General features: G+C 38.8%; 1 protein-coding gene across 1 annotated transcript; it reads left to right on the top strand.

The window, feature by feature from the left end:
• Window positions 1-6809: 6809 nt before the first annotated feature.
• On the top strand, window positions 6810-24874 carry ARL6 (ARF like GTPase 6). The gene is made up of 8 exons (XM_080344889.1): window positions 6810-6873; window positions 9871-10021; window positions 12479-12540; window positions 14278-14346; window positions 16812-16906; window positions 20642-20771; window positions 22136-22191; window positions 24683-24874. The coding sequence occupies exons 2-8, from the start codon at window positions 9899-9901 to the stop codon at window positions 24706-24708; spliced, it is 561 nt and encodes a 186-aa protein (XP_080201015.1). The 5' UTR covers window positions 6810-6873; window positions 9871-9898; the 3' UTR covers window positions 24709-24874.
• The last annotated feature ends 736 nt before the right edge of the window (window positions 24875-25610 follow it).

Below are 25610 nucleotides of genomic sequence, written 5' to 3'. Positions count from 1 at the left end.
TGTCTTCCTCCAATTTCTCTACATAAAGTTTCTTGGTTAACTCTGGTGAAGGAACTGGATCCAATCAGTACTTCAGTGTATGTTGTTCTTACCTAGAGCCTTGTGACTGCTTCTGTTGAGGCCAATATCAAAATTCTGTGATGGTATCAGTTACATCACGCACGGTGATGCTGTGTCTGAAAACCTGGACACTAACAAAAAGGGCTTGTTCTTTTTGGTGTGGTACAACCCATATTGACTTTGGTAATGACAACAGGTACTCTGCACTTCTCAGGACTGCATCTGCAGTTTAACAAGGAAAAAAAATCTTTAAATGCTTATGTGAAACCGTATATACTGAGAGGCAATAGTTTATTTTCTAGCAAAGCAACTTTCATTGTTTTAATTTTGTCATCAGGGTTGTTGTTTTTTTTTAAATACAAACCACTTTCACTTACAGAAAAGATGCAAAAAAAATATTTTACTACCTTCCAAAAATTAGCTTGGATTTTTCTCTTGGAAGATCGTAGAATCACAGAATGGTTTGTATTGGAAAGGCCCTTAAAGATCATTTCATTCCAACCCTCCCTGCCATGGACAGGGACACCTTCCACCAGACCAGGTTGCTCAAAGCCACATCCAACCTGGCCTTGAACACTTCCAGGGATGAGGCATCCACAACTTCTTTGGGCAGCCTGTTCCGGTGTCTCACCATCCTCATGGTGAAGAACTTCTTCCTTATGTCTAAGCTAAATATACCCTCTTCCAGTTTAAAGCCATCACCCCTTGTCCGATCTCTACATGCCCTTGTAAAAAGTCCCTCTCCAGCTGTCTTGTAGGTCCTCTTTAGGTACTAAAAGGCTGCTATAAGGTCTCCCCAGAGCCTTCTCTTCTCCAGGCTGAACAACCCTAACTATCTAGCCTGTGTTCACAGCAGAGATGCTCCAGACCTCTGATCATCTTCATAACCCTCCTCTGGACCTGCTCCAACAGATCCATGTATTTCTTATGTTGGAGACCCCAGAGCTGGATGCAGAACTCCAGGTGGGGTCTTACCAGAGCATGGTAGAGGGTCAGAATCATCTCCCTTGACCTGCTGGCCATGCTCCTTTTGATGCAACCCAAGATACAATTGGCTTTTTGGTCTGGAAGTGCAGGTTGCTGGGTCATGTTTAATTTCTCATCAACCAACACCCCTAAGACCCTCTCCTCAGGGCTGCTCTCAATCCATTCTTCACCCAGCCTGTATTTGTGCTTGGGAATTCCCCAACCCATGTGCAGGACTTTGCACTTAGCCTTGTTGAACTTCATGAGGTTCTCACAGACCCACCTCTCAAGCCTGTCCAGGTCCCTCTGGATGGCATTCCGTTCCCTCCGGTATGTCAACTGCACCACACAGCTTGGTGTTGTCAGCAGACTTGCGAAGAATGCACTCAATCCCAACAAAGATGTTAAACAACAAAGATGTTAAACAGCACCAGTCCTAGCACCAACCCCTGAGGAATGCCACTTGTCACTGGTTTCCACTTGAACATTGAGCCATTGAGCCTAACTCTTCGAGTGCACCCATCCAGCCAATTCTGTATCCACTGAGTGGTCCATCTATCAAATCCATGTCTGTTCAATTTAGAGACAAGACTTTAGAGTCAAATGCTTTGCACAAGTCCAGGTAGATGATGTCAGTTGCTCTTTTCTTATCCACCAATGCTGTAACTCTGTTGTAGAAGGCCACCAAATTTGTCAGTCAGAGTTTGCCCTTAGTGAAGCCATATTGGCTGTCACTGATCACCACCTTATTTTCCATGTACCTTAGCATAGCTTCCAGGAGGATCTATCTGCTTCATGATCTTGCCAGGCACAGAGATCAGACTGACTGTCCTGTAGTTTCCCAGGTCTTCCTTTTTTCCATTTTTAAAAATGGGGGTTATGTTTCCCCTTTTCCAATCAGTGGGAACTTACCAGACTGCTACGATCTCTCAAATATGGTGGATAGTGGCTTAGCAACTTCATCTGCCAGTTCCCATGGATTCATCTTATCAGGTCCCATGGACTTGTGCATCTTCAGGTTCCTTAGATGGTCTCAAACATGTTTTTCTCCTACAGTGGGCAGTTCTTCATTCTCCCAGTCCCTGCCTTTGCCTGCCGTGACTTGGGTGGTGTAGCTACAGCACTTTCCCATGAAGACTGAGGAGAAAGAGTCATTGAGTACCTCAGCCTTCTCCATATCCTGGGTAACCAGATCTCCCATTTCCTTCCAGAGAGGGCCCACATTTCCCCTAGTCTTCCTTTTAGCACCAATGTACCTATAGAAGCTTTTCTTGTTGCCCTCGATGTCCCTGTCCAGATTTAATTCTATCAGGGCTTTACTTTTTCTAACCTGATCCCTGGCTGCTCGGACAATTTATCTATATTCCTATAACATGGTTGGTATGTTTTCTCAGGATAGTCACTATTTCTGTGTGTTGGTTTTAAAAGTATCTCAATTAAAAGGGGTTTTAATCTCTGTCTCTTCTGTGAAATTAGATTGTATACAATTAAATATGACTGTTCTCCATAGTTTGCTGTTCTAGCATAGCCATAAAATGTATCAATGTATGTGTATATATGAATAACTATTGGATGACAGACACTTTAGATTATATATATAAGCAGCCATGTCAAAACTTTAAAGGTAGATGGCTGCAAAAGTAACAGTATAATCATAATACTCACAAACTATTTTACAAACAAACCGTGGCCTCAGCACAGATCTCATATCCTTACCAGTAGTCTGAAACCCACCTTGTCTTTAAAGACCCCCAGATAACATTTGTTTTGCTGTTGCTTCTTTTCCTCTTACCGAACCGTATGTTAATAATGACAACTACCTGTGGCTCAGGCTTCGCCATTCGTCTCACAGAAAAGCAGCCGTGGCACCGTACCTCTGGGTTGTGTCTTCATCGGTCTGAACTCGTGTAGCATTGCACAGAGCAAGCACCATCTACTCATTCTGGGAGACTGAACATTTCTCAGCTGGTATTGTTGGTTTCCCCCTGGGACTGCCTCACTGTTCAGAATGACATTTCTTCATGTAATGTACCTCCCATATGTGTTCCCACTGCATTTTTATTTCTGCCTTTTTGCCAGTTTATAACAGTATTGTAGAAATAGCCATGTAATAAAACGTTTAATATACTGATTTGCAGTCCCAAGGGGAATTTACATTTGAAGCAAAGTTGTTATTAGTTACTGAAAAGTAGTGTTATCTTATTTTTATTATTATTATTCTATTCCTATGATAATATGATGTTCCATGTAAATTTTCATGTGCTGGCATGCCTACAAGTTAATAGTGTTAATAGAATGCTCAGCTCTCAACATTAGGCTGTTTTTAAGGTGAATTGCATTACATATGCCATCTCTTTGCAGAAAGAATATGGGGTTTGGCAAAGCTACCTGCTGAGCAACATAATAAGATTTTTGTACAAAGTACAAGTTACTGATTATTATTGTATTTTATTTTTCTATGATTTCCTAAGAGGCATTATCAGGTCTTACGGATGGGGTAAGCCTGTTTATTAAGATATTTATTAGCAAATAAAAGTTACAGTACTAGTGGTTATTTTTGAGTTAATGGTGTTTGTTTTGCCTTAAGTTACTAATATAATGATACACAGTGAAGCCTGTCATACATGATCATGCAAAAAAACCCCAGCTGCTTAACACAGCGTGGTGTACTAATAAAGATGGACCAGCAAAATGTTCTAACACTCGAGATGCTTCAGGGTGGTGGTGTTTTTTTTCAGCTAAAGAATGCTTAATCATAGTGGCCTCTTCTGTGCTTACCACTGAGCTTTTATGCTCTGATAAATGCCTTATCAAAATGCACATACAGTTAACAACATCAGGAAAAAACTGTGCACATTAAAAGTTCCAAACAGCAGCCCTCTCTCCTTCTTCAGAAACACAGGGAATCTGAATTTTAAACAGATCTCGATGTGCTATTAAGATTCTGCAGTACTGTTCAAGCTCCTTATGGTGGTTCACTGAGCCATGCAACTCCTTTCATGCAAGTCCTTCTCTAGTGTTTTTCCAAACTCTCACTGACAAATGCAGTCTTATAACTGATCGTATTATGTAAATAATGCCAGGATACTACACAGTGATTCACAAAGAAGTAAATGCCATATACAGTAATCAGACCCTACCTCAGAAAGTTTATAATTAGCCTTTCATTTCTTAACATAATATGCATCCAATACATAACCGAACAGAAGCATATATAGATTATTAGGAAATGAATGTCTGATGTCCACAGTCCATTACATCCTGCATATTTTACATGGGAAGAGCTTTCTTGCTAGGGACCATCAGGTTTAACATGGTGTCTATGATGAAGAATGAATACTGCATTTTAGATATGGTTACAGAAATGCCTCTGCCATTCTTTCTTCTTTGTTGAGTTTAGAACTAGTTCTTAGATGCAGACTGATTTCAGTATAAAAAGTAGGAGACAACACCCTCCCCTAACACCGACTTACCCCACAACCCAATTCATTTTTAGAAAGTGCTTCAACCCAGAATTTCACTGTGAGATTTAGGCTACTTGCTTTTCTTTTAATGACTCATAATGTTACTACGAGGGAATCTCATATTTTAATTGGAACCTTTTTGGGTATAGGGAAATCATTATTGCAATTTACCTCAAACCTTTAATAATAATGAAAGCAACAATGAGAATTAGAAAGCCAAGCAATAGACAAAATGCTTGTAGGTTTTTTATTTTTTTGAAGTTTAATGACAAGTGCATTTTAACTGGGAGCTTCTAACTTAGCGAGAACTGTCCACATTGCTATCGAACAGTTATTTCCACTTCTCTGCCCATGGCAGAAGGTGAGGTAGCAGACTGAAAGCTATGTTCAGCATAGGTTAAACATTAGAGTTTTTCAAAACGGGGGTGAAGCTCCATGAAGGAAAATTGCTTCTTCAAGCCAAGGAGCTGTACAGACCTCCCTGTGAGAAGCAGAGGCAGAACTGTGCACTCTACCCCTCACTCATTGCTTATCTTTGTTCAGAGGTGAAGGGCAAACCCAAAGATACACTTAAAATCTGCAATTATGGGAATTATCAGACTGCAGTGAGGAGAGTGGGAGGGACCGAGTTGTTCCAGCTCGTTGGCTTGCACTGCAGGCCCGTGAGGGATGTGTATGGAACAGCATGCTGAGCTCTTCCTTGCCTCAACTTCTGCTTGGCCATGTAGGGTCTCATTAGGGTCTGCAGTGTCAGGTACTGAGCTGGACACAGGGAATGGTATAGGAATAACCTTTTACATCCTATGAGTACCTCCATAGAAGTGTGAGAGTGAGGAAAACTCATGCTCCTGTTCCAAGTAAAAAACAGGATGAGCCTTTTCTGCATTTGATACCTGCGAGCACATAGCAAGTCACAGCATGCACTTTCACAGAATTGAGAACAACTTTGGCAGCTAAGTTTAAGTATATGGTAGAAAAGAGACTGGGTTTTAGTTTATATCTGGTCCTGTGTGGAGCTCATTTAAAGAACAGCATTGCCAGCCGGGCGAAGGAGGTGACTGTCCCTCTCTGCTCTGCACTGGTGCGGCCTCACCTGGAGCACTGTGTGCAGTTCTGGGTGCCACGGGATAAAAAGTAAATAAGCTACCGGAGAGTGGCCAGAAGAGGGCTACGAAATTGGTGATTTGGAGAGAAAGCCATATGAGGAGCGGCTAAAGTCACAGGGCTTGTTCAGCCTGGAGGAGACTGAGAGACGCCATAGTGGCTACAGCTTCCTCCCAAGGGGAGGAGGAGGGGCAGGTGCTGATCTCTTCTCTCTGGTGACCAGTGACAGAACCCGAGGCAATGGCAGAAGATGTGCCAGGGGAAGTTCAGGTTGGACATTAGGAAAAGGTTCTTCCCCTAGAGGATGGTGGAGCCCTGGAACAGGCTCCCCAGGGAGGTGTCACGGCCCCAAGCCTGACAGTGTTCAAGAGACTGGACAAGGCCCTCAGACACGTGGTGTGACCTGTGGGGTTGTCCTGTGCAGGGACAGGAGTTGGACTCGATGATCCTTGTGAGTCCCTTCCAATTCAAGACAACCTAAGTAATTTAAGGTTTGTACAGCAGACGTAGAACCCACCTGACTGAACTGCGCTACACAGCAAAAAATTACCAAAGTGTATCTCTAGGCACTGTGTCCGGTTTAAACAAGCTGCCCCCTCCCCAAAACCCAGTTGCTGTAATTACCTAAAGCGCCAGCTGGGCGTGACATTTTCCCTGAACATTTGTGCTCCACCAAACTGCCCGCGGCAGGAACAGGAGCTACTATGGACACAGAATCACACACAGAACCACGGAATGTTAGAGATTGGAACGGACACCCTTGGTGATGGTTTTATTGGGCTTTTTCTTCACAAGAGGCTTTATCTGACCGAGCGCTCCTTCCTCTGCTGCGCTAGAGAAGCAGACGGGTGGGGATACAAACAGCCAGGGACGCAGAGCATGACGGACTCGAACGCGGTTCGTAGGCGTGATCAGCCTGCGACGCCGGCCCGGTGTACCAGACAGGCGCCCGGGCACAGCTGACACAGGAACACGCAGAACTGTCGGAGATGACGAGGTTCCCGAGCCGGGGCTCCGGGAGCGACCCGGGCAGAGCCAGCCCGGGCCGAGCCCGCCAGACCCCGCCAGACCCCGCCAGACCCCGCCGCCCCCTCAACCCCGGCAGCGGCCGCCGCGCCGGTACCGTCGCCGGAAGAGACGGGGCTCCTGAGGGCGGGGAGGCGGAGCAACGCCTCGACTGGGCAGGGATTGGTTGGGGCGGGGTGGCGGTTTCCTCGGCAACGGCGCAGGCGGCAGCGGTTCGTGGCGGCCGGGCCCGGCCGACTTCTCCCGGGCCGAGGTCGGTGCTGCGGCCGCGGGGAGGGCGGGAGCCGGAGTTGCGGGGTGCTGCCTGGGCCTGACCTCCTGTGGGGTATCGTGTGCGGGAGCCGTGCCCCACCCTGGGCGAGGGGACTCGCACCCGCTGCCTTTTGTCGCCCTGCCCGGGGCGTGAGCGCCCGCTACGAGGGGTGCTGCCCAGGGGGGCTCGGCGGCGGGAAGTGAAGCCCCGTCTGTCCTCCTGGCAGCGGTGAGGAGCCCAGTCGCCCGGGGGCTTCCCGGCTGTGGTTCCCGGCGCTGCTGGGGTCGTGCTGGGCCCTGGCTCCCTGCCCGCTCACCCCGAGTGCGGTGGGATTCGGGAGTCCTGAAAAAAAAAAATAGAGAGAAACTGTAGCTAGACTTTTAAATGATGCTGAACTGAAAGGGTCTCCTGTGCGTGGCTCGGACAGCCCTGGTATCTCAACGTTTACGTTTGGGCGATCCACGTTAATTAAATGGGCTTAGAGCAGGGGTGTCCAACTCATTTACTCCGAGGGCCACATCAGCCTCGCGGTTGCCTTTTATATAAGGATTTATAAATATCTACATTTATACAGTCCTAAAATTACATTCGTCCCTTTGAAGGCAACCGCCAGGCTGTTGTGGCCCCGGGTGCAAACGAGTTGGACACCCCTGACTTAGAGTGGCGTTCAATTTGGAAGGGACCTCTGCAGGCCGCCTATTCCACTCAAAAACTCAAAGCTGCGATATGTACTAATGTGTCACTCTCCAGATTGTCGCTTTCAGCTCAGCGTGCTGATAACTGGAACAGCGTGTTGTGATCTCTTGCTGGGCAGCCCCTAGAGAGAGGCAACCGTGCGTGCCCAGGCACCTCTGCCTGGCAGCGGCTCCCCACTTCTCTAAACGCTTTACATGACTGGTTTATCTTGGAGAGTTTTGCAGCCTGGGTACTCACGACAAGCGTTAATCTCTCATGCTTCGGACAGGCTTACAGTTCTCAGTAAAGCTTTATGGACTCTGATAACAAGTTCTTGGACAAAACTTTTAATAATTTGAGTGCCTGTCTAGCCTGTGGTATATAGCATTGTAGACTAAATATCAGCTGTCAAAAAAAGGAACCTGTGTCAGCTGTAACTGCTGTAACTCTCCACAACTGAGGAAAATAATGGGAGAAGAGGGGCAGGGCAAGAAGTCAGGGATACGTTTTTCCTCGTTATATTCTTAAATAATGACTTTGCCAACTGTTATGAAAAAATTCCTACAAAAAATGGCTGTAATTAAAATGTTTCTAGAACTGTTGTCAAAGTATGTGTATTTAGGCTTTGGGGTTTAAAGTAAATCCCTAGAAATATCTTTTAAATGCTTGCATTTAATCCTTTTCTAAGTGTACCTGTAAGGGGTTTTTTTGACCTTATTGTCTAGAGTAGAGGTTTCAAACTAATTTTCACACTTTTTATACAGTCCTAAAATTACATTAGTCCCTTTGAAGGCAACTGTGAGGCTCATGTGGCCCCCCGTGAAAATGAGTTTGATGCCACTGGTCTAGAGTATGCAGATAAGGATCTTGATTGGACTAGAAAGTAATGCATTTTGGAGCAGGGTTTGTCAGATTAATTTGATAATGAACAGTAAGCCTTTATCTGCTTTCAGAGTAGTATGTATATTAAAAAAGGAGTGGGGCATAAAACATGGAGAGTTAGAAGAAAAAGCTTTTTTTGTTGTTGTTGTTTTGTTTGTTTGTTTGTTTGTTTTTCTGAAGGAATTACTATACCTCATGTTGGACCTGTTTTAATCTGGTGACAACTCTGTGTAGCTGTTACACACATAGGCACTCTGTAGATGGCTACCAGTCTTGAATCAAAATGCACTAGATAGAGATTTTAAAAGGACATGTATTAAAAAATTAGAAAAATACATTGTAAACAATGGTGATGGCTTACGTGACTTCATTAAATTCAAAGATTTAAAAATTATTTCTATTAAAATGCAGTTAATCATCCTTTTGTAATCAGTTAATGAAGAAGTGAAACCAAATATTTATCATTGATCTTTTTTCCTCTTCCTCATTCTGCCATGATTTTCTGGGGTAATTAAGATCACAATCTAAGTTGTCCAGTGCTGTGTGTTTTTTCTTTATTATGAGGAAAAAACAGCCTTCACCACTCCACAGAATTCCTCTGGCATTAATTAAATGCTTTATTATTGAATGTATCACAAATATTTCAGCTGTCTGATTGCTGAAATACAAGGGTTATCCTCTTTGCAGAGTGTGTTCAGCCAGGTACCACAAGGGAACACGTGTTGTAAGCTCCTGCGAATATGCTGCTGCCAGGTAACTTCAATCGGTGTCTGGGCAGGAGTAGGAGTTTGGCATCTACCTGAGGTGTGGGTGAACGTTATGGTGTCTGGTTTTGTGTCTGTTGGATCTATTATATTCAGTTTCTATTTGTAGTGAATTAGTTCCTAATTATACGCGTTAATGTCAACAAAGCCTATTACAATTAGAGTTTGAATTGAATTGACAGAGGGTACTTTATTTGCTTTGGGGTTCACTAAATCACATAGCAGGTGCTGAAGAAGGGAAATACTGTTTTGCTGTGTCATCTAAATTATAATGACTGACTGGACTACTGACAATTTGAAGCAAAATGTAATGGTCTTCCCTTTTTTCAGTTTGGTGGAAGGTAAGGGGGTGTTGCAGTTGTGCTCCTGATTGCACTGCTCAGAATGATGGCAACGTTGCTACCCAGTGAATCAAGGACATTGCATTATATAGACAGGGCTATAAACGGCCAATCTACTTTTGTATCAAGGCCTCTTCGCCATAATCAGCTTACACTCCATTTGCTTAGTGTACCAAGGAAACCTGCTGTGACAGTGTTTGTATGGTGTCTTATTCACATTGTCCTTTTAAAAGTTTAAGAACTGCTTAGTCCCATGCCCACCTACTGTGCCAGCGCTGCCGTACATGTCGAGCTTTTTCAACAGCTATCTCCTTCTCTGATTTTCTGAACAACAGGTGATCCCTGTGTACTTGAACCAGAATTATGGGATTGTTTGACAAGCTAGCGGGATGGCTGGGGCTGAAGAAAAAGGAAGTTCACGTTTTGTGCCTTGGCTTGGACAATAGCGGCAAAACAACTATCATAAATAAACTTAAACCTTCAAATGTAAGTAGCCTATTTAGTACACGGTTGATGTTTTTACTGCAGAGCTGATGTTTGTTTAAACTAGTTTTGCATGCTGTTATACTAAATGTTACTATGGAAAAGATGTGAAGAGATTTTTTTATTTAGTATAGTTAAACAAATCTGTTTTAAGAGTTTCCAACTAACTAAAACTAAATGTAAGCACCCACATGCATATTATGAAAACATTTCCCAAAAAAACACTGTCAGTGTGGCACATTTTTTCTAAGATCACATAATAAGGAAGGGTTTATGATGGCTGAAATCAGGATCTGAGACAGTTTTCATAAGTCACTTAAATAATTGCTACAGGATTGCAGTTACAAGTGATGTGTCAAACATTTGAGATTAATACAGTTGTATAGGAATTTGTACTTTTCTAAATTCATCATGTTTATTTTAATCTCTTCCTGAAAACTAGTAAGTATATAATAAATAATAAAATAGGAAATAACGTGAAGATGCACACAGTGGTGCCTTAAGCATTTTTAAAGCACAATACCTGTAAAAATAAGTAGCATTTATACTTAAAGTCCATTAATCCAGTGAAAAGTGTTTCAGGCCACTAAGAGTGCATATTATTCTGAGCAAAATTTAAAGCAGGATTACCTTGTTTCTAGGTATGTTTACAGAACAGAAATAGATGAATTTTGGTTGGCATGTGCAAAGCCAGAGGCTTGTGCTTCTTGGTTATATGCATCTTTTGCATCAGGACACAACTTTTGTTTTTTAATTTCCATTGAAGTTTTCCTGAAGAGTACCACTGGACATTGTTTAAAAAATGCAACATGGTAAAGAGTCTGCTACTCTTCCATTCCTGGCAATTATTCTTCTGCTGAAAACTAAATAGATTTATAAAGAAAGACTATGAAGTGCTTACTGTCTGCTGCCAATCATCATTTTGAGGAAATGCTAAAATTTGTACCAGCCAAATTATATATTTAAGTAATTTTTGAGACGTTTGTTGTAGCAGGACTTTTATGTCATGCCTTAAGTACTAAAGGATTCCTAACTAAAGTTTAACACAGACTTCAAGATTTATCACAATAATAGGTATCAGAGAAGGTGCAAAAAGAATCACACAAGTAGAATAAATAGAATTTGTTTGCTTTACTGTAAATCGTATAATGAGAATTTACTTCTGAATGTTTTTATTTAATGTGATGCTTTGTGTCACATGTGGGTACCTTTGCATACAACTTGTGTAAGTCCTATCCTTGCAGGACTTGACATTCTCTAATGTGCAACAAATGTCATGAGATCAGAATTGATTAATTTGTTTTTAGTAAGTTCAATGGACAGGTGATTTTGGGCTCTAGATCAACCCAGTCTTCTTAAGAAGAACTGCTACTTTGCCTTGGAAGCAATGTATTAGATATCTGGCAAGAACAAGTGTTTTTCCATCTGTTTGCAGTTGTTTCTTCTGGGCTTGAAAAATCCATTTGAAATAAATGTTAAAGAAATAACACCTCTTCTACTCTGCACAAATTTTCCCTTGGTGACAGGAACTACTGGCTGAACTGTTTATGATGGTGGAATGCCCTTTTCATATTGAAGCTGCAGGTGAACAAGCTAAGCTTGCTTCTGTTGAATGCGAAGAGTCAACTGCTTATAGTTTTTTTTTTTAATAAGGGGCTCTAGAAAGTCTGTAAAAGGATTGCATGTCACTTTCCCAGACAGCTCAAAGGAATGTGACCTTTTTCCCTGCTCAGTATCAATGCTTCTTAAAGGAGCTATTCTGTTGTACCAACTTAGCTGGTAAGTTCCTTGGCTAGCTCAACAGTAAACCTGGTTATCAGACTGATCTATTAATAATGCTTTATGTTTTGGCTGTTCCTCTGTGGTAAATGGTGATTTCTTCCAGTGGTCTGGTAGTTTGGATAGAGTTATGCTGAGGCCATTGTGTAATGTCTGCTGTATAATTCCCAAAGTCAAATAGGCTCCTCCAGCCTGTGGATAGAAGCTGGGGATATGGCCAGTCTACTATTTTGATAGAACTATACCCTCTTTTATCTGATAGGCTTGGGGTATTGTGTAGACTTATTTGGGTTCACATTGTGATTTCCAAAGTGCACAAATATTGTGAACTTTGACCTCAGTCATAATCTTCAAGCTATTATCTTCCATCTTAGCCTCTGTACTTTTTATTTCATAGGTAATATCCACCCATACTAATAATAGTAAACAAGGACTAATGTAAAGGGTAGAATCTAACTCTTAAGGCTTCAACTTCAATGCATTCACTGTATTTCCTAGAAAATATAAACCCCTGATGTTTTGAATTTAGGAACTTTTTCAGTATAAAGTATCTGAATTTGTAGAAAGTCTTTGTATTGCACAGTTTGGGGAAAAATAGATCTGTAATGTGTTCATGTTTCAAATATATTTCAGTATTTACATTTTCTAACTTGATTGTAAAATTTGTACTTTCTTTTAAAGGCTCAGACTCAGGACATCGTTCCAACAATAGGATTCAGTATAGAGAAATTCAAGACATCGAGGTAGTTGTTTCTTTCATTTTCTCCATTTAGCAGTAGTAATTAATATACAATAGTTGGACTTAATTACCTCTTTTACTTGCATGTATAATGTGTGGTGGTATAATGACATGACATGCAGTTTACTCAAATGCTGTAGTACGTAGGAGTCCTAATCATGATCCAGGACTGACAGTGTTAGCATATATTCTGTATATTTTGTGCTGCTATAAAACTGTGTTTGAGAATAAACACACAAACCCAACACAACACATACACAAAAAACACCCAACACAAAACAAAAAAAACCAATACAGTTTTGCAATAGTGTGCATAAGCATCTTATTTCTGTCTGTTAAGAATTTTTAGAATAGAGTGCTGTTACAGACTTGAGGAGAGACATTTGCTTAGATGGTAACCTATATTCCATTAAGCACTCTCACTGGAGGAAGTCTGAAGAGATTGCAGTCTAATCTCATTAAATGAAAGATGTGCCTACAATCATAGCAATGTAAAGATGACAGGGGCAAAGGTCAGGAAAAGGAGGAAGAAATCATTCTTTGAATGAAGGCTAAGATTGAAGAATGTTATGAGACGAAGATATTTTAAGGAGGTAACATTAGATGCTATTTTATTATTATGTAACCTTCACAACATGTTTTTAATGGGTGCAGTCGTTCTTGAAAACATGCAGCATGCCCCACTGGATGACGAGAGGTCTGTGAGAAAATTGTTTCTTCCTTGAGCTGACATGTGGGATTGATAGGTTTCATATTTTTATAGGAGGCTCAACAACCGTATTCTGTCTCAGTAAAGCACATAAGACACGTTTAGGATTTGGCTGTGTGAGAATGTGAAACTATTTATATTGCTTTCCTTTATTCTGATCCTGTAGTAAGAGAGAAGACCTGCAAATGCACCATGTAGAATGACTAAAAACCAAACCAAAAAACTATTGATCTATTGTTACAATCAAAACATTGTTTGGGGTTGCTACTAACTTTATACATGGCAGAGCAGCTAGTGTGGAATCAGATGATGCCTGGATATAGAGCTGAAAGGATGTTTGGAGAGCTTCCTTCTCTAAACCTCCTGATTTTGGTATGGCTTCTACTTGGGGAGCTTTTTGGGACTACTCGAATCAGGAAAGCCTAATAAGGAATTCAGTGTTGCCTCTGTAGACATTTCAGGACTGGATCAGAATTTTTCATAATGTTCTTTAAGTTGACTTGCTATATTTAGCATTTGGGTGAAATATCAAAGTTGCAAAGACTACCCTTTGTAGCTCTGTCGTCTGAGGTAACCTGTTATTACAGGAATGTGATTTTTGTTTCTGAAGGTAGAATTATGGCGTTTTGGGTTTTTTTTTTTTTTAAGCCTTTTATTTTGCATACAGAAACCTTTGGATGCTATTGGTGCCTGTCTAGGGACAGAGTTTAAGACAGGCTATGGTTTTTAAGTAATGGCTCATCTGAATTTCATTTATTCAACATTATAAATAATATTCAATACTAACATGATAAAAAGAGAGGCTGAATGGGAGCTTATTTTGTATTTGATTTAACTTTTTATAATTGGTTTAGTTTTTATTCAGAGAATAAACACATTTTCCATTGTGAAATATTTCTATAAGATGGCAAAACTGGGTAGATAGAGTAACCGGAGTTCCTTTGGGAATCTTTTCCAGGGTGGCAAATAAAACAGTTTGAGTTTGGATTTTGTTCTTTGTTTCTATGCCTCATACAGTTCTTTTCTTTGCAGTTTGTCTTTTACAGTGTTTGATATGTCAGGTCAAGGGAGATACAGAAACCTCTGGGAACATTACTACAAGTAAGCCTATCACTTATTTTAAAGCATTGTTGTTCATACTAGCTGTTGTGTATGTTATTTAAACAGAAGTACGATAGTACCTAGTGGCTAGAAATTATTCAGAGAAGACTTACACCTGGTGTTTGGGAAGGTCATTCTGGATAAATACAACTTTTCTTTCCATTCTAAAAAATGAAAATATTTATATTTTTGTTAATCAGCATCCTTTTGGGGTCTTTTTGACTCAAAGACTGAGGGAGCTTACTGGAGGTGGAATTTAAATGTTGAAAACAGAAAAAAAATCCTGTAAGAAAGGACAGAGATGAGTTAAGTTTCCTATTTTTCTATTCTTGTGTAGGTAAGTGACTTAAGTGCCAAAAGATAGTGGCTGATGGCTGAGATTTTTAGAGGCGAGGGAAATTAACCTCAAAGAGTAAGACACATGTAACTAAAAATTTGACCAAGTATTCTTAGATATTATTATTAAGCTGTATATTCACTGTACTTCATAACACTATGGTAGCCTTATTGGTAATAGGCACAATTTTCTGTTTTTCTAGCTTCTAATGAAATGTGAATCTTCATTTAAATTTTCTCATTGTTATTTTGTAATACCTGCTGCTGATCTAAATAAGGTGAACCGTGGTAAACAACACAGAAATAGCTTGGAGAAATAGAACAGATAAATTCTGAATATTATAATATTGATTAAATATTAGTATTTAATGTGATAGAGCTTAAAGTAGTCTTTAATTGAGGATTAACAGTTTATCTCCTTTCTGTGCAAAATGTTTTAGCAATTTGAAAACTTGTTATGTGGGTAGGAGATCTTCTTTGTTAAAGTGTGTTAGACTTATGTCTCCCAAAACTTTTCATCAATAACTGATGCCCTTAGGCTGCTCTCAGAATGCCAGCCGAGTGCTTCATAAGTAAGTAATCTTTCTGACTGCTGTATTTAACACAGTAACTTATCCCTTGTGTTGCATAAACTGCTTTTTTCCTCTTAACAGTAAGGGAAGTTTCTTAGGTCATGCTGACAGAGAAATGTGTGGTTGTATCCACCTCTGTTCCTGATCTGGTACAGTAGTCATGTATTTAAGATTAACTTCTAAGAATGATATAACTGTTCAGTTTATAAAGTTAAGGAAGATACAATTTTGCAAGAATTGCAAAATGGCAATCCAATCTGATGAAGTATTTGTGTCTAAGCAGTTGCTTCAGAGTACTTGAAGTACTTTTCTTTGGTTTGAAGCTATCTTCTAGGATGTCCTCAAAGTACACTTGTCTTAAATGTAAACTTATGTTGTGTCCCTATTACTGTTACTTGGTTTTGAAGTTATTTTTGATAGTAAATACATGCTGGGACTTTTGATTCCTCTAGGGGAAAAAAAAAACCAAAAAAAACAAAACAACAACAACAAAAACAAAAAAAAAAAAAAACCCACAAAAGCAACAACAACAAAACACACACACAAAAAACACCACGAAACCTGAAAAATACCTAAGCATTCTCAGCTAATAAGGAAAATCTTTATTTGCTGTTAAAGTTCCACTGTGCTTCAGAAAAGAATGGGCCTTCTCACACAATCTTAGGTTGGTCAAGTTATTTCTGGTTTTCAGTAGGTCTAGGACTGTTTCTTATCAAAATACAAAGGTAGATGGTGCTAGAGAGTGAACAATGCAATGGTGTCTCCGAGAAACCTAAAACGAAGGAGAACTGAATACTGCATTAAAATGTAAATTAACAATACTTCTTGTGTGTGTTTATAAATGTTCATCTGAATTGGTCAGACTGTATTTTTCTTTCAAATAAATTTCAATAAATGAAACATCAAGTCATAAAATATCACTAATATCCTGAAATAGGAGTTGAACAGCATGTATGCATGTTGTGATTGTGGTCATATTGCTAGCAAAAAATCTTAGTAATTTGAAATAGTTGAAAGTTTATACCTGTTTTTCAAAACAAAAAAAAGTCCTGTTTATGCATACTTTTATAAAAGCTAAATTAATCTGCATATGCTTAGTTGTTAAAGAGCTTTGCAAACAGTTTTTTTTCAAAAAAGGTAACTGACCTTTCTCTACATAAACTTGGTTTAGTGTGGGAAATAAATAATTTCTACAAAAAACATGTCTGTCTGACTGCACTGTCAGAATAGCAGTTGGTTACATTTTCAAAGTTCATTTTTCAGCCTCAGTAGATAAATGAAGCTTTTCTGAAGGGTCCGTGTAGATGGAACCTTGTATAAGTTGTGCAGCTAACAACCTCATGTCTCAAAAAAAAAAGAGAAATGCAGGTTACCAAAAGGTTGAATTTCAGAAATAAGACTGGATTCAAATGCTAATGGTAAATAACAAGAACAAAAATTAGAGGAGAAAAAATCAGTTTTGTTTGCTTTTTTTTTGGTGTTTCTTCTGAAGTCTTTTCTTAATGACAGTTTAAGAGAACCTATGATTTGCCTCTTTGCTCTTTTTATGTTATGCAGAGAAGGCCAAGCCATTATTTTTGTTATTGATAGCAGTGACAAATTAAGAATGGTTGTGGCCAAAGAAGAACTTAACACTCTTCTGAATCATCCAGGTAAGGAGGCTTTTTTCCCCTTCTGTCTCCATATTTGTTATGTTGTCTTAAGGAAACCCTTCTTATTTGACACATTCTGCATTCTGAGTACTTTACAAGTATTTTAGCCATTCATGAATACTGGAACACTGATAGTCTTCAGTAAGTTTGGGGTTTTTTTAATGCCTATTCACATTTGCAAACTGATCATACTTCAGTTGCCTGCGAAGACTTGGATTGGTCTCTCATTAGTCAATATAGAGCACAAGGTGCATTGTTTGAGGAAAAATCGACTTGGACGCTTTCGAAGCTGGAGACACTGTATATGATGACAAACACATACAAAAAAGAATCTCCCTGTCCATTTTTTTCCATTAAGACAGCTAATTCCTGTAGCATTACTTTTAATTTCTTTTCTTCATCTTTGTTGTATTTCTTGTTATTACACTTCATAAATAAGGATGGATAATTATACCAGTCAGTTCCAATTGCCTATAAAAGGATACATGGAATAGAAGAGAATATGAGACAATTCATGATTGTGAGATTAGGTATAGGGTGTTTGATTTGGGTTTTTTTACATGAGGGGACACATTTTAAATTAAGTTCTGAGATCAACCAATACTTCGCTTCTTTCCTCTTCCATATAGCCAGCATTATTGGAATCTTTTTGTAAGCAATTTTGACTTTGATTTTGAGCACTTTAGTTAGTTGCTCTGATTAACCAGACTATAAAACTACATGCGTAAAATTTAGAAGTGAAATAATCCTGTATTTTCTTATTTATTTATTAAGCTTGTAGAGTCTTAAGGGCTCACCATGCTGAAAGTAAGAAATGAGAAGCTGACTTGTGTTTCTAACCCATGAAAGGGGCAATTATGTTACTATGTTTTTGTTTTCCATGCAGACTGCATATAATAGATTAGTTCTTCAACCAAAAAGCTGTAGTAGAGTGTATGTGAGCTGATTTGGCCCTCCTAATTCCATGTTCAAGGGTATGGGCCACTTCAAATGCAGATGGTGAAAAGACAGTCTTGCAAAGGTCAAAGGAGAGGATGAGCTGAGCCAGAGGCTGCAGGTGGATTATTTAGAAACCAGGAAACTTTGTACCAAAGGTATTAACCACAGTAAAAGGTGATTCCATTGGTAAAATGGACCAAGGGTGGGAGGTAAAGCCTGCTGTACTAAGTTACTGGTTTATTAGAAGGCAAAAGAGTGAAAATGTTGAAACTGAGGAGATGCAAGGTTAGGTGGGACTTTTCATGTAGGCATTAATAGGTTATTAATGCTGATCTAGCAGGTCAGTGCTGTTCAGTTGTTGATGTGTTTGTGTCTTCTAGTTCTGAGAGATCACAACACTGTGACCACCTAGTACATTCCCTAGAACCAGGAAAGGGCAGTTTTGTATTTCTGATTTGAGGGAGCTTAGCTCAAGTGCAGCAAGAGTGTTCTGTTGTATTGCTTTGGATTTTGATAGGTCACATCTAAGAGAACCAAAGAGAATAAAAAGTTCTTCTAGTGGTAATGTTTGATAAAAGTAGCTATTACCCGAATCAATTTATAACAGGTTTACTATATCAATATTTTCATTTGTATTACTATTCTGCTTTTCTTCCTGCATACCCTACTTTCTCCCTATCTATGCTTCTGCCTTTGTGAACCTCCTGGACTGGTTTAAATTTACATGTTTATTTAAGGTTTAAATGGATGCAGGATAACAACCTTGAATCAACTCCTGCCTCTGAAAATCTTAGCGATCCTTCAGTAAAACAGTTCCCTCTCTTTTTCTCAGAGTTTACCTGAGGTTTTCTGGTGAAAGGGAATGTGTAATGTGAAGCATCAATGGGGTTAGAAGTTATACTATCTGGGAAATTTTTATGAATCAGAACTATAAATTATTTTTACTTATGTAGTGGACAATGCACTCTACAAATAAGGGCTTGTTTAATGATCACTGTTATCATGTTATTTTTTTTAGCAAGATTCATTCTTCAGCATTTTGTAAGATGATAGTCTATAGATTACTTGTTTAGATATTAACCTTTGGGTCACTTGACCTCAAGCACATGCTTCTAAAATAAAATGAAATTTCTAGAAATTTGAATTACTTGTATAAAACTACACATCATGCATTTCTAGTGTACAGTTGATTATTTTTTTAATGTGTTATAAATATTTGCAACTAGGAAATACTAGCTTTCCATTAATAACCGTAAAAAACATAGCAGAGGGAAATACTGCATAATAGGAAATAATGTCATAAGGTGGGAAATAATCTAAGTATCTGCAACCATTTGTTTATTTAGCAAACAACTTTAAATATACATTTATGAGTCTATGTGGGTAGGTTGTACCACTTTTAAATTGCTTTAAAAAAGCACTGAAAATTCCTTTATTAACTTGGCTCTTTGCATATGTGATGTCAACTAATTTTTGTGGGTTTAATGTATTCATGACCTGCAACCTGTGGGTAGCAGGGTTCATTGAATTATACTATAGATTAGTGTAGAAATTTCAGTCAGGACAGAAAAGCTATTCAACTATGCAATCGAAAGAGAGTTGTAATTACATTCTTTTCTTGTATTTTGAGGCCTTTGATTTGTGTTAGAGCTCCAGTAGAGTAAATCATTGTGAAAATTGTCAGCATTTCAGTCAGCACTCATGATCTCTGAGTAGCGGTGGCAATATTGTTATCTCCACTGATTTTGTGGAAATGTTTCATAGAGGATTTAAAAAGAACACAACTGAGAAGACTGGAACCACTTCAGCGTTGACACTTTTTGGGTTTTTCTTGTTTTGTTTCCCTACTCAAGAAGGGGCCAGGTAGCTTATATTTGAAGCTCTTAAATAAATACTTAGTTTATTTCCTGTGTGAAATAAGCTTCTGTTTTTACTATTTTAAAAAAAAGCCTGTATAGCAATTTTCATCATAGGGGGGTTTTAAGTTCCTTTCCTGTCAGGAATTGATTGATAGACTCAATTTTAGATTTTCTCTAATCCTGTAACTCACCCTTTGTTTAAATAATGTGAAAAATTCTTAGAGCTGGTAATGTTTCAGGAGCTCTACATCTGCGAGGCTGAGGAGAATATACTTGGTTTCCTTCTCAATGACTCGCTAGTCCTTGTGGTAATCAGAGAGGCTTATGCTTTTACATGTTTAAGTGTGCCAGAAATTGTCAGGCTACTTGTTTTTGTCTGTAATTCTCACTGCTAGCTGAGAAGAGCTTCTATAAAAGAAGTCTTTGTTCAAATTAAGGTAGGATAAGGGACATCCAGGCGTGTGCATTTTTTTTTTCCTATTTTATGAATTCATGGATGTTTTCCAGGATACTAAAGGATAATTCAGACTACCCTTATGCAACTGCTTTTGTGAGGATATGAATGAACACAAATAATTTTTTTGTGTTTTATACATCCAGTCTTCAGTAAGCAGAGATGTTCAGTATTTGTAGGCAGTTTGCTCTCCTGTTCCTCAGCTTCACTAGCAATATATACCTACAGCTTTAAATGTATGTATAAGGTTAGTGGTAGAGGGGGTGGAAGATCCCAAAGCCTGCCAGAAATGTTGAGTGTTCTTGAAGCATGAACCAGAGGCCACGTGCCCCAACAGTCTGCATCTTGGTAGGATACAACCTTCAGAGAAGTGCAGTTACAGGTGAGTAAACTATCTTCTTGTATTTTTTTGTAGCTTATTACCTGCAGAGATTAATAAGTGTTGCATGATGTCATGATAGTTTTACTTCTTCTTATGCCTAGATGTTAAGCACCGTCGACTGCCCATTCTCTTCTTCGCTAACAAGATGGACCTCAGGGATGCAATATCATCTGTGAAAGTATCTCAGTTATTGTCATTAGAAAACATCAAAGACAAGCCCTGGCATATCTGGTAAATTTCCCTTTTTATTTCTATCCTTTAATTAGTATTAATTTCTACATTCAGATTTTAGTTCTGTCATGCCACTCAATATTATATAACAAACTAGATCAGATAAAATGCTGTGACACCACATGTGGAAACAGTAGTAACATTACAATACCTACTATGAAACTTGTTTTAAAGGCACAGTGCATTCATGTAGACTGTGATTTGAAAATTTTCAGAATAGAACTATTACACAAATAATTAAATGGAGGACTTGCAGTGAAATCAGAAAGCAGCTTTCTTATCAGAAGAATAGTTGCTGTTATTTTTTGTCTGGGAAATTGCGTAGAATTGTTATCAGAGTTCTTCTGCTAGTGTGCCTTGCAGGTTTCAGAATATCAACAATAAAACCTTTAGAATTTTTTCCACTCTGCAGATATTTTAGTAAACTACTGTTGAAAGGCCCCTTAGTAACCTGTTCTTGTGTGAACTCAAAGTGACATTGTACTCTCATTGTACCCTGTGATATTTGGGGTTTTTTTTTAGTTATAGGAGTTAGTATCTGTCTTTCTGAAGGATGTACATTTTCAAATCCTCAGATATTATAAATAAATATGAAAGCAGCAGCTAAATGCTGCTGAAAACCACAATTTTCATCTTAAGCCTTTTAACATTAAACTTGGGGTGTTGTTTTGGGCTCACTGCTTTTTGTCATAGAAATTGCACTGATGAATTGCCAAGCTACTTGAAAGATAATTTTATAGCTAACCTCAGTAACAGTCCACATTCACTGTGGTGCTAGTTTTTGTAAGCTGCACAATGAGGGGCCTTTAAACAGTTACACCCTTGTGATTCAAAGGGTAGATTTACACTGTTCCCAGTGTAGCTTAATCTTAATATACATTAAGAGACACTCCTAGGCTGGCTGTTGCCATGATCTATTTAGGCACTATACTTTCTTTCTCCAGTACTGGCAACATCCTCATTGTATACAGGAACTGAGTGGGTGGAGGAAAGGTGCTGCTTCATTGCTGTTGTTGTAAACAGTAGACATATCTTTTTACCATTTTCTGAGGAGGGAGTTAGATATCTACGTGGAGGTGCTGCAGAACAATGTGGCTGCCTTGTGTCGGAGCTCTTCCAGAACGCCTCATGTTCTAGGAATGATTCCTCTGCCTTGAAACTGGCAATAAAATAGATCATATCTTGAAATGGTGTTTCCATATTGGGAAGATATCTAGAATATGTCATTTGCGAAGCAGCCTTCTCCATGTGAAGGAAACTGTACTTGATGTTACTTTGTAATTCTATAAATTACAGGTATAGCAATGACTCCTCTAAAACTGGTATTTTCACAATGTTTTCATAACTTGGTTTGTTTCTTTCAGTGCCAGTGATGCTCTTAAAGGAGAAGGATTACAAGAAGGTGTGGATTGGCTCCAAGGTATATCATGTGTAATTCTCTTGCTGTATTTCATTCTGTTAAACTTTTTCATTTTATAAGGTTTTTCCCTTATTATTTCCTTTGTTTTCTTTCTGTCCACTTCTGCTGTCAGATCAAATTACACAGTGAGTACTAATGCTCTGTCTCATATTTGCCTTTCATTTACCTCCTCAATGTACATTAAAAGACCATGTCAGTTTCTCTGGCAAAAGTGTGTGCTATGAAATGTTAATGCATACCCTTGCAAACAGCGGAACACCATTTCTTGTAGACAATAACAATGCCAGGTGCTTCTGAACTTCAGTTTATTATTGTGGTAGTTCATTTTTTTCTTTAATTTATTCTTCCTGTCTGAGTTTTACATATCTTAATATTATGTCTCAGGAAATGGTGAATAAGCAGGCTAGAAAAATAAGCAAAGTACACAGACAAATCCACTAGTTTTGATTATTCAGTTCTTTAATCTAGAGCCAAAATAAGAACAGCTTACATTATAATGATATAGCATACACAGACATTCTCAGCTACATAAAAAAAGTATCAGATCCATCTTAGATGATGTTTTACATATACAGATTAATGACAAACTTGGTATGGATGCTGTTTATCCTTCTGTTGTATGTTTGTAAGGATCTGGTCTCTTTCCTCCTCCGGTATACTGCTATATGTATATAATAGTGACGTGTGGTATTGTTTTGGCAGACTCATCCTAATTTTAGCTCCCTAATTTACCATGCTTACATTGTGAGTGTATTAGGTAGCGTAGTAGAGTGAGAACCTGCAAGACAGTGTCTCTGTCCCGGGGCATTCTGTGCTGTGGCAGCCGCACAATGTCAGCGATGCTCCAGGGGTGGTGCCGCTGATTGCATTTCCTTCAAAATGTAGCTATATTGTATATCTCCACTTATCTGTGGATACCAGACTGTCGTTTCCAATTAGAATCCTTACTGCTCATTAGAATGAGATGGCTTATTTTGCTGTGTTATTACAGACTACAGGAACATTTGGTCATGTTTTCTGAGGAAGGCATACTAGCCAATAATTTATCTTTACAAAGAGATTTACTACCCTACAGAAGAAAAGCAGTACATCCTCCACCATCCTATCATAGAGAGATTCCAAATCAGATATTACTTCCTAGTTTCAGATATCATTCTGGTTTTGTAATATTTTGCTGTGATTTTCTGCTTGTCTTTGAGAAACCTTCTAAGTTTTGACCCAAATTTTGAGTTGATGGTTTTGTACATAGCTTCGAACTACTTAAAAGAATGTCAAATGCTTGTCTAATTATTTTCTGACAAAATATTGATGCTGTATATGTAGATTTTTAAGCACGGTAAGCAGGTGCTTCTGCTGTCACTCACATAGCTATTCACTTCATAGGTATTCACTTCTCATGGGTTGTTAAACTTAATTTTCTGAGCTGATAATCAATGGGCTTTATCTAAAAGAATTGCTTTTAACTCCCTGGCTCAGTGTCCTCAGAAGCTAAAGAGGAGTTGGATTTAAACTGTTGTTTCCTAAGCACATGCAGTTTGGCAATTATACTTTTATTGGGTGAAGGCTTCGATATTAAAAGAAATTTTTTACTGTGATTCTCCTGATCATTCCTAGACCACTTGAGGGTCCCTATGGCACTTGAGGGTGCCATAAAATTCAGTGAAGGAAATGACACCTGGTTAGTGAATGCACAGTTCTTGTAAACAGCCATGCTTCCTTATCTACCTTTTGCAGACCCATTACAGGTAGTTCACAGGTTTGAGGAGAGAGGGACAGGAGGTTTTGCCTTTTTTCCCTAGAGAAGGCCAAGTTTGCATATTTCCCCATTTTGTAATGGCTTACTATCGCAACCAACACATCTTCAGTAGAGTGAAACTAATCTGTCTCACAACAGTTTAAACTGAACTCACATTCCCTATTAGTGGGGAAAATTGTGCTGATTTCCACAATTTGCAATGGGGATGCAGTATATTTTTGCTAACTAAGGCAATGTCGGAAGTGAATTTAGAAGTGGCAGTCGGGCAGCAGTGTGGAGAAGTGTGGCTGTTCATAGCAAAGAAGTTTTCATGAGAGTTATTAAAAACCAAACTTTAAATCCCTTGCTGTTGGGGAGTTAGTTCATGTTTACTTATGTGGAAGCTGAAATGTGTAGAAGGAATTGAAATATGTACTTCGTAACTTCCAGGCCTTAGTCTCATCAAAGTTGCCTTATAACCCTGAAAAAGATGAAAACTGAATTATGTGGAAGAGTCTTCCCATTTAATTAGCAACATTCAGGGAAAGCAACTTGGCTGTGGAGGAATTTCAGAAGTGGATGAGAGAGCAAGTTGAAAACAGCTCTCTAACTGCACTGTCCCCCATTATTGTAACTACACCAAAATATCTATGGGTGTAGTTCTGTAACCTGGACATGCTGGGTTATGTTTTCAAAAAGCAAAATACAGCAAGAATTAATCTTACTTGTATTAAGACTGTTTCTTTTTATTAACAGATCAGATCCAAGCAACGAAGACATGAGAGAGAAATAAAAGATGGATGGCATTCTTTTACAAACTTTGTCAGTAGGTGTATGAGTTCCTTGGAAAGAAAGAATGATTTAAATAAAAGGAATGGTTCAGCTGAAATACACCGTGTTGATTCGTGTCCTTTTAGTATCTCTTCCAAGAAAACCGAATGTAGGCAACATAGCACTTCAGGTATGCACACTGATGAATTAAATGGAATCTTATGACCGGAGAGCGTATTTTTTTAAAAAAAATTTGTGTTAACAATAAACATCTGCATTCGTTTGAGTTTTAGGACGTAATTAACCGTCAGGAAATGCCCTCTGTTTTTGGGGGGACACCTTTTGACCAAATGGGAATATTTATTTTCCTAAGAAGGAATAATCAGCACTTCCTGAAATACAGCTGCATGAGCTGATTTTAGGTGCCCATTTTTAGGTATTTCTGCAATTTTTTAATTGTAAATTTTGATGTTGGGTTTTTAGTAACCATCTACAACAGGCTACTGCAAGAACATTTTGACTTCAGTGTATTCAGTGTATTTGTTACAGATGATTGCAGATGTTTTTAAGGAACTGCTTTTAATGAAATGTTGTTAATTGGTTTTGTGATATGCCATGGTTATATTTGCATTCCCATCAATAAAACTTCAAATACACAACATGCCATGGTTTGGGCTTTTTAACTTAAATATGTTCATTGATGGTCTTTACATCTTAGAGATTTTTGTTTTCCTGTTAGTTTCATTTGGAATTTGTCCATTTTCCAATGGAAATAGCACTGTATACTCTAATAAAATGGTATCTCTTTTGCCAAGCTGCTTTTTTTTATTTGCATATCTTTGTTACACTTTCTAATAAACTAGGCTGTTCTTCCAGATATTTGAGGAACATATGGTTGAAAGTTATATTTTGG

Source organism: Nesoenas mayeri (genome assembly GCF_963082525.1).
Source record: "Nesoenas mayeri genome assembly, chromosome: 1".
NCBI lineage: Eukaryota > Metazoa > Chordata > Aves > Columbiformes > Columbidae > Nesoenas > Nesoenas mayeri.
This window is presented reverse-complemented; position numbering and strand designations above follow the sequence as displayed.

What these genes read in the sequence shown, in the direction of transcription:
- ARL6 (XM_080344889.1), top strand. Translation starts at nt 9,899, where the DNA reads ATGGGATTGTTTGACAAGCTAGCGGGATGGCTGGGGCTGAAGAAAAAG. An exon ending in GAGAAATTCAAGACATCGAG is followed by an intron (nt 12,541 to 14,277) that starts GTAGTTGTTTCT and finishes TTTTCTTTGCAG; the next exon opens with TTTGTCTTTTACAGTGTTTG. An exon ending in CTCTGGGAACATTACTACAA is followed by an intron (nt 14,347 to 16,811) that starts GTAAGCCTATCA and finishes TATGTTATGCAG; the next exon opens with AGAAGGCCAAGCCATTATTT.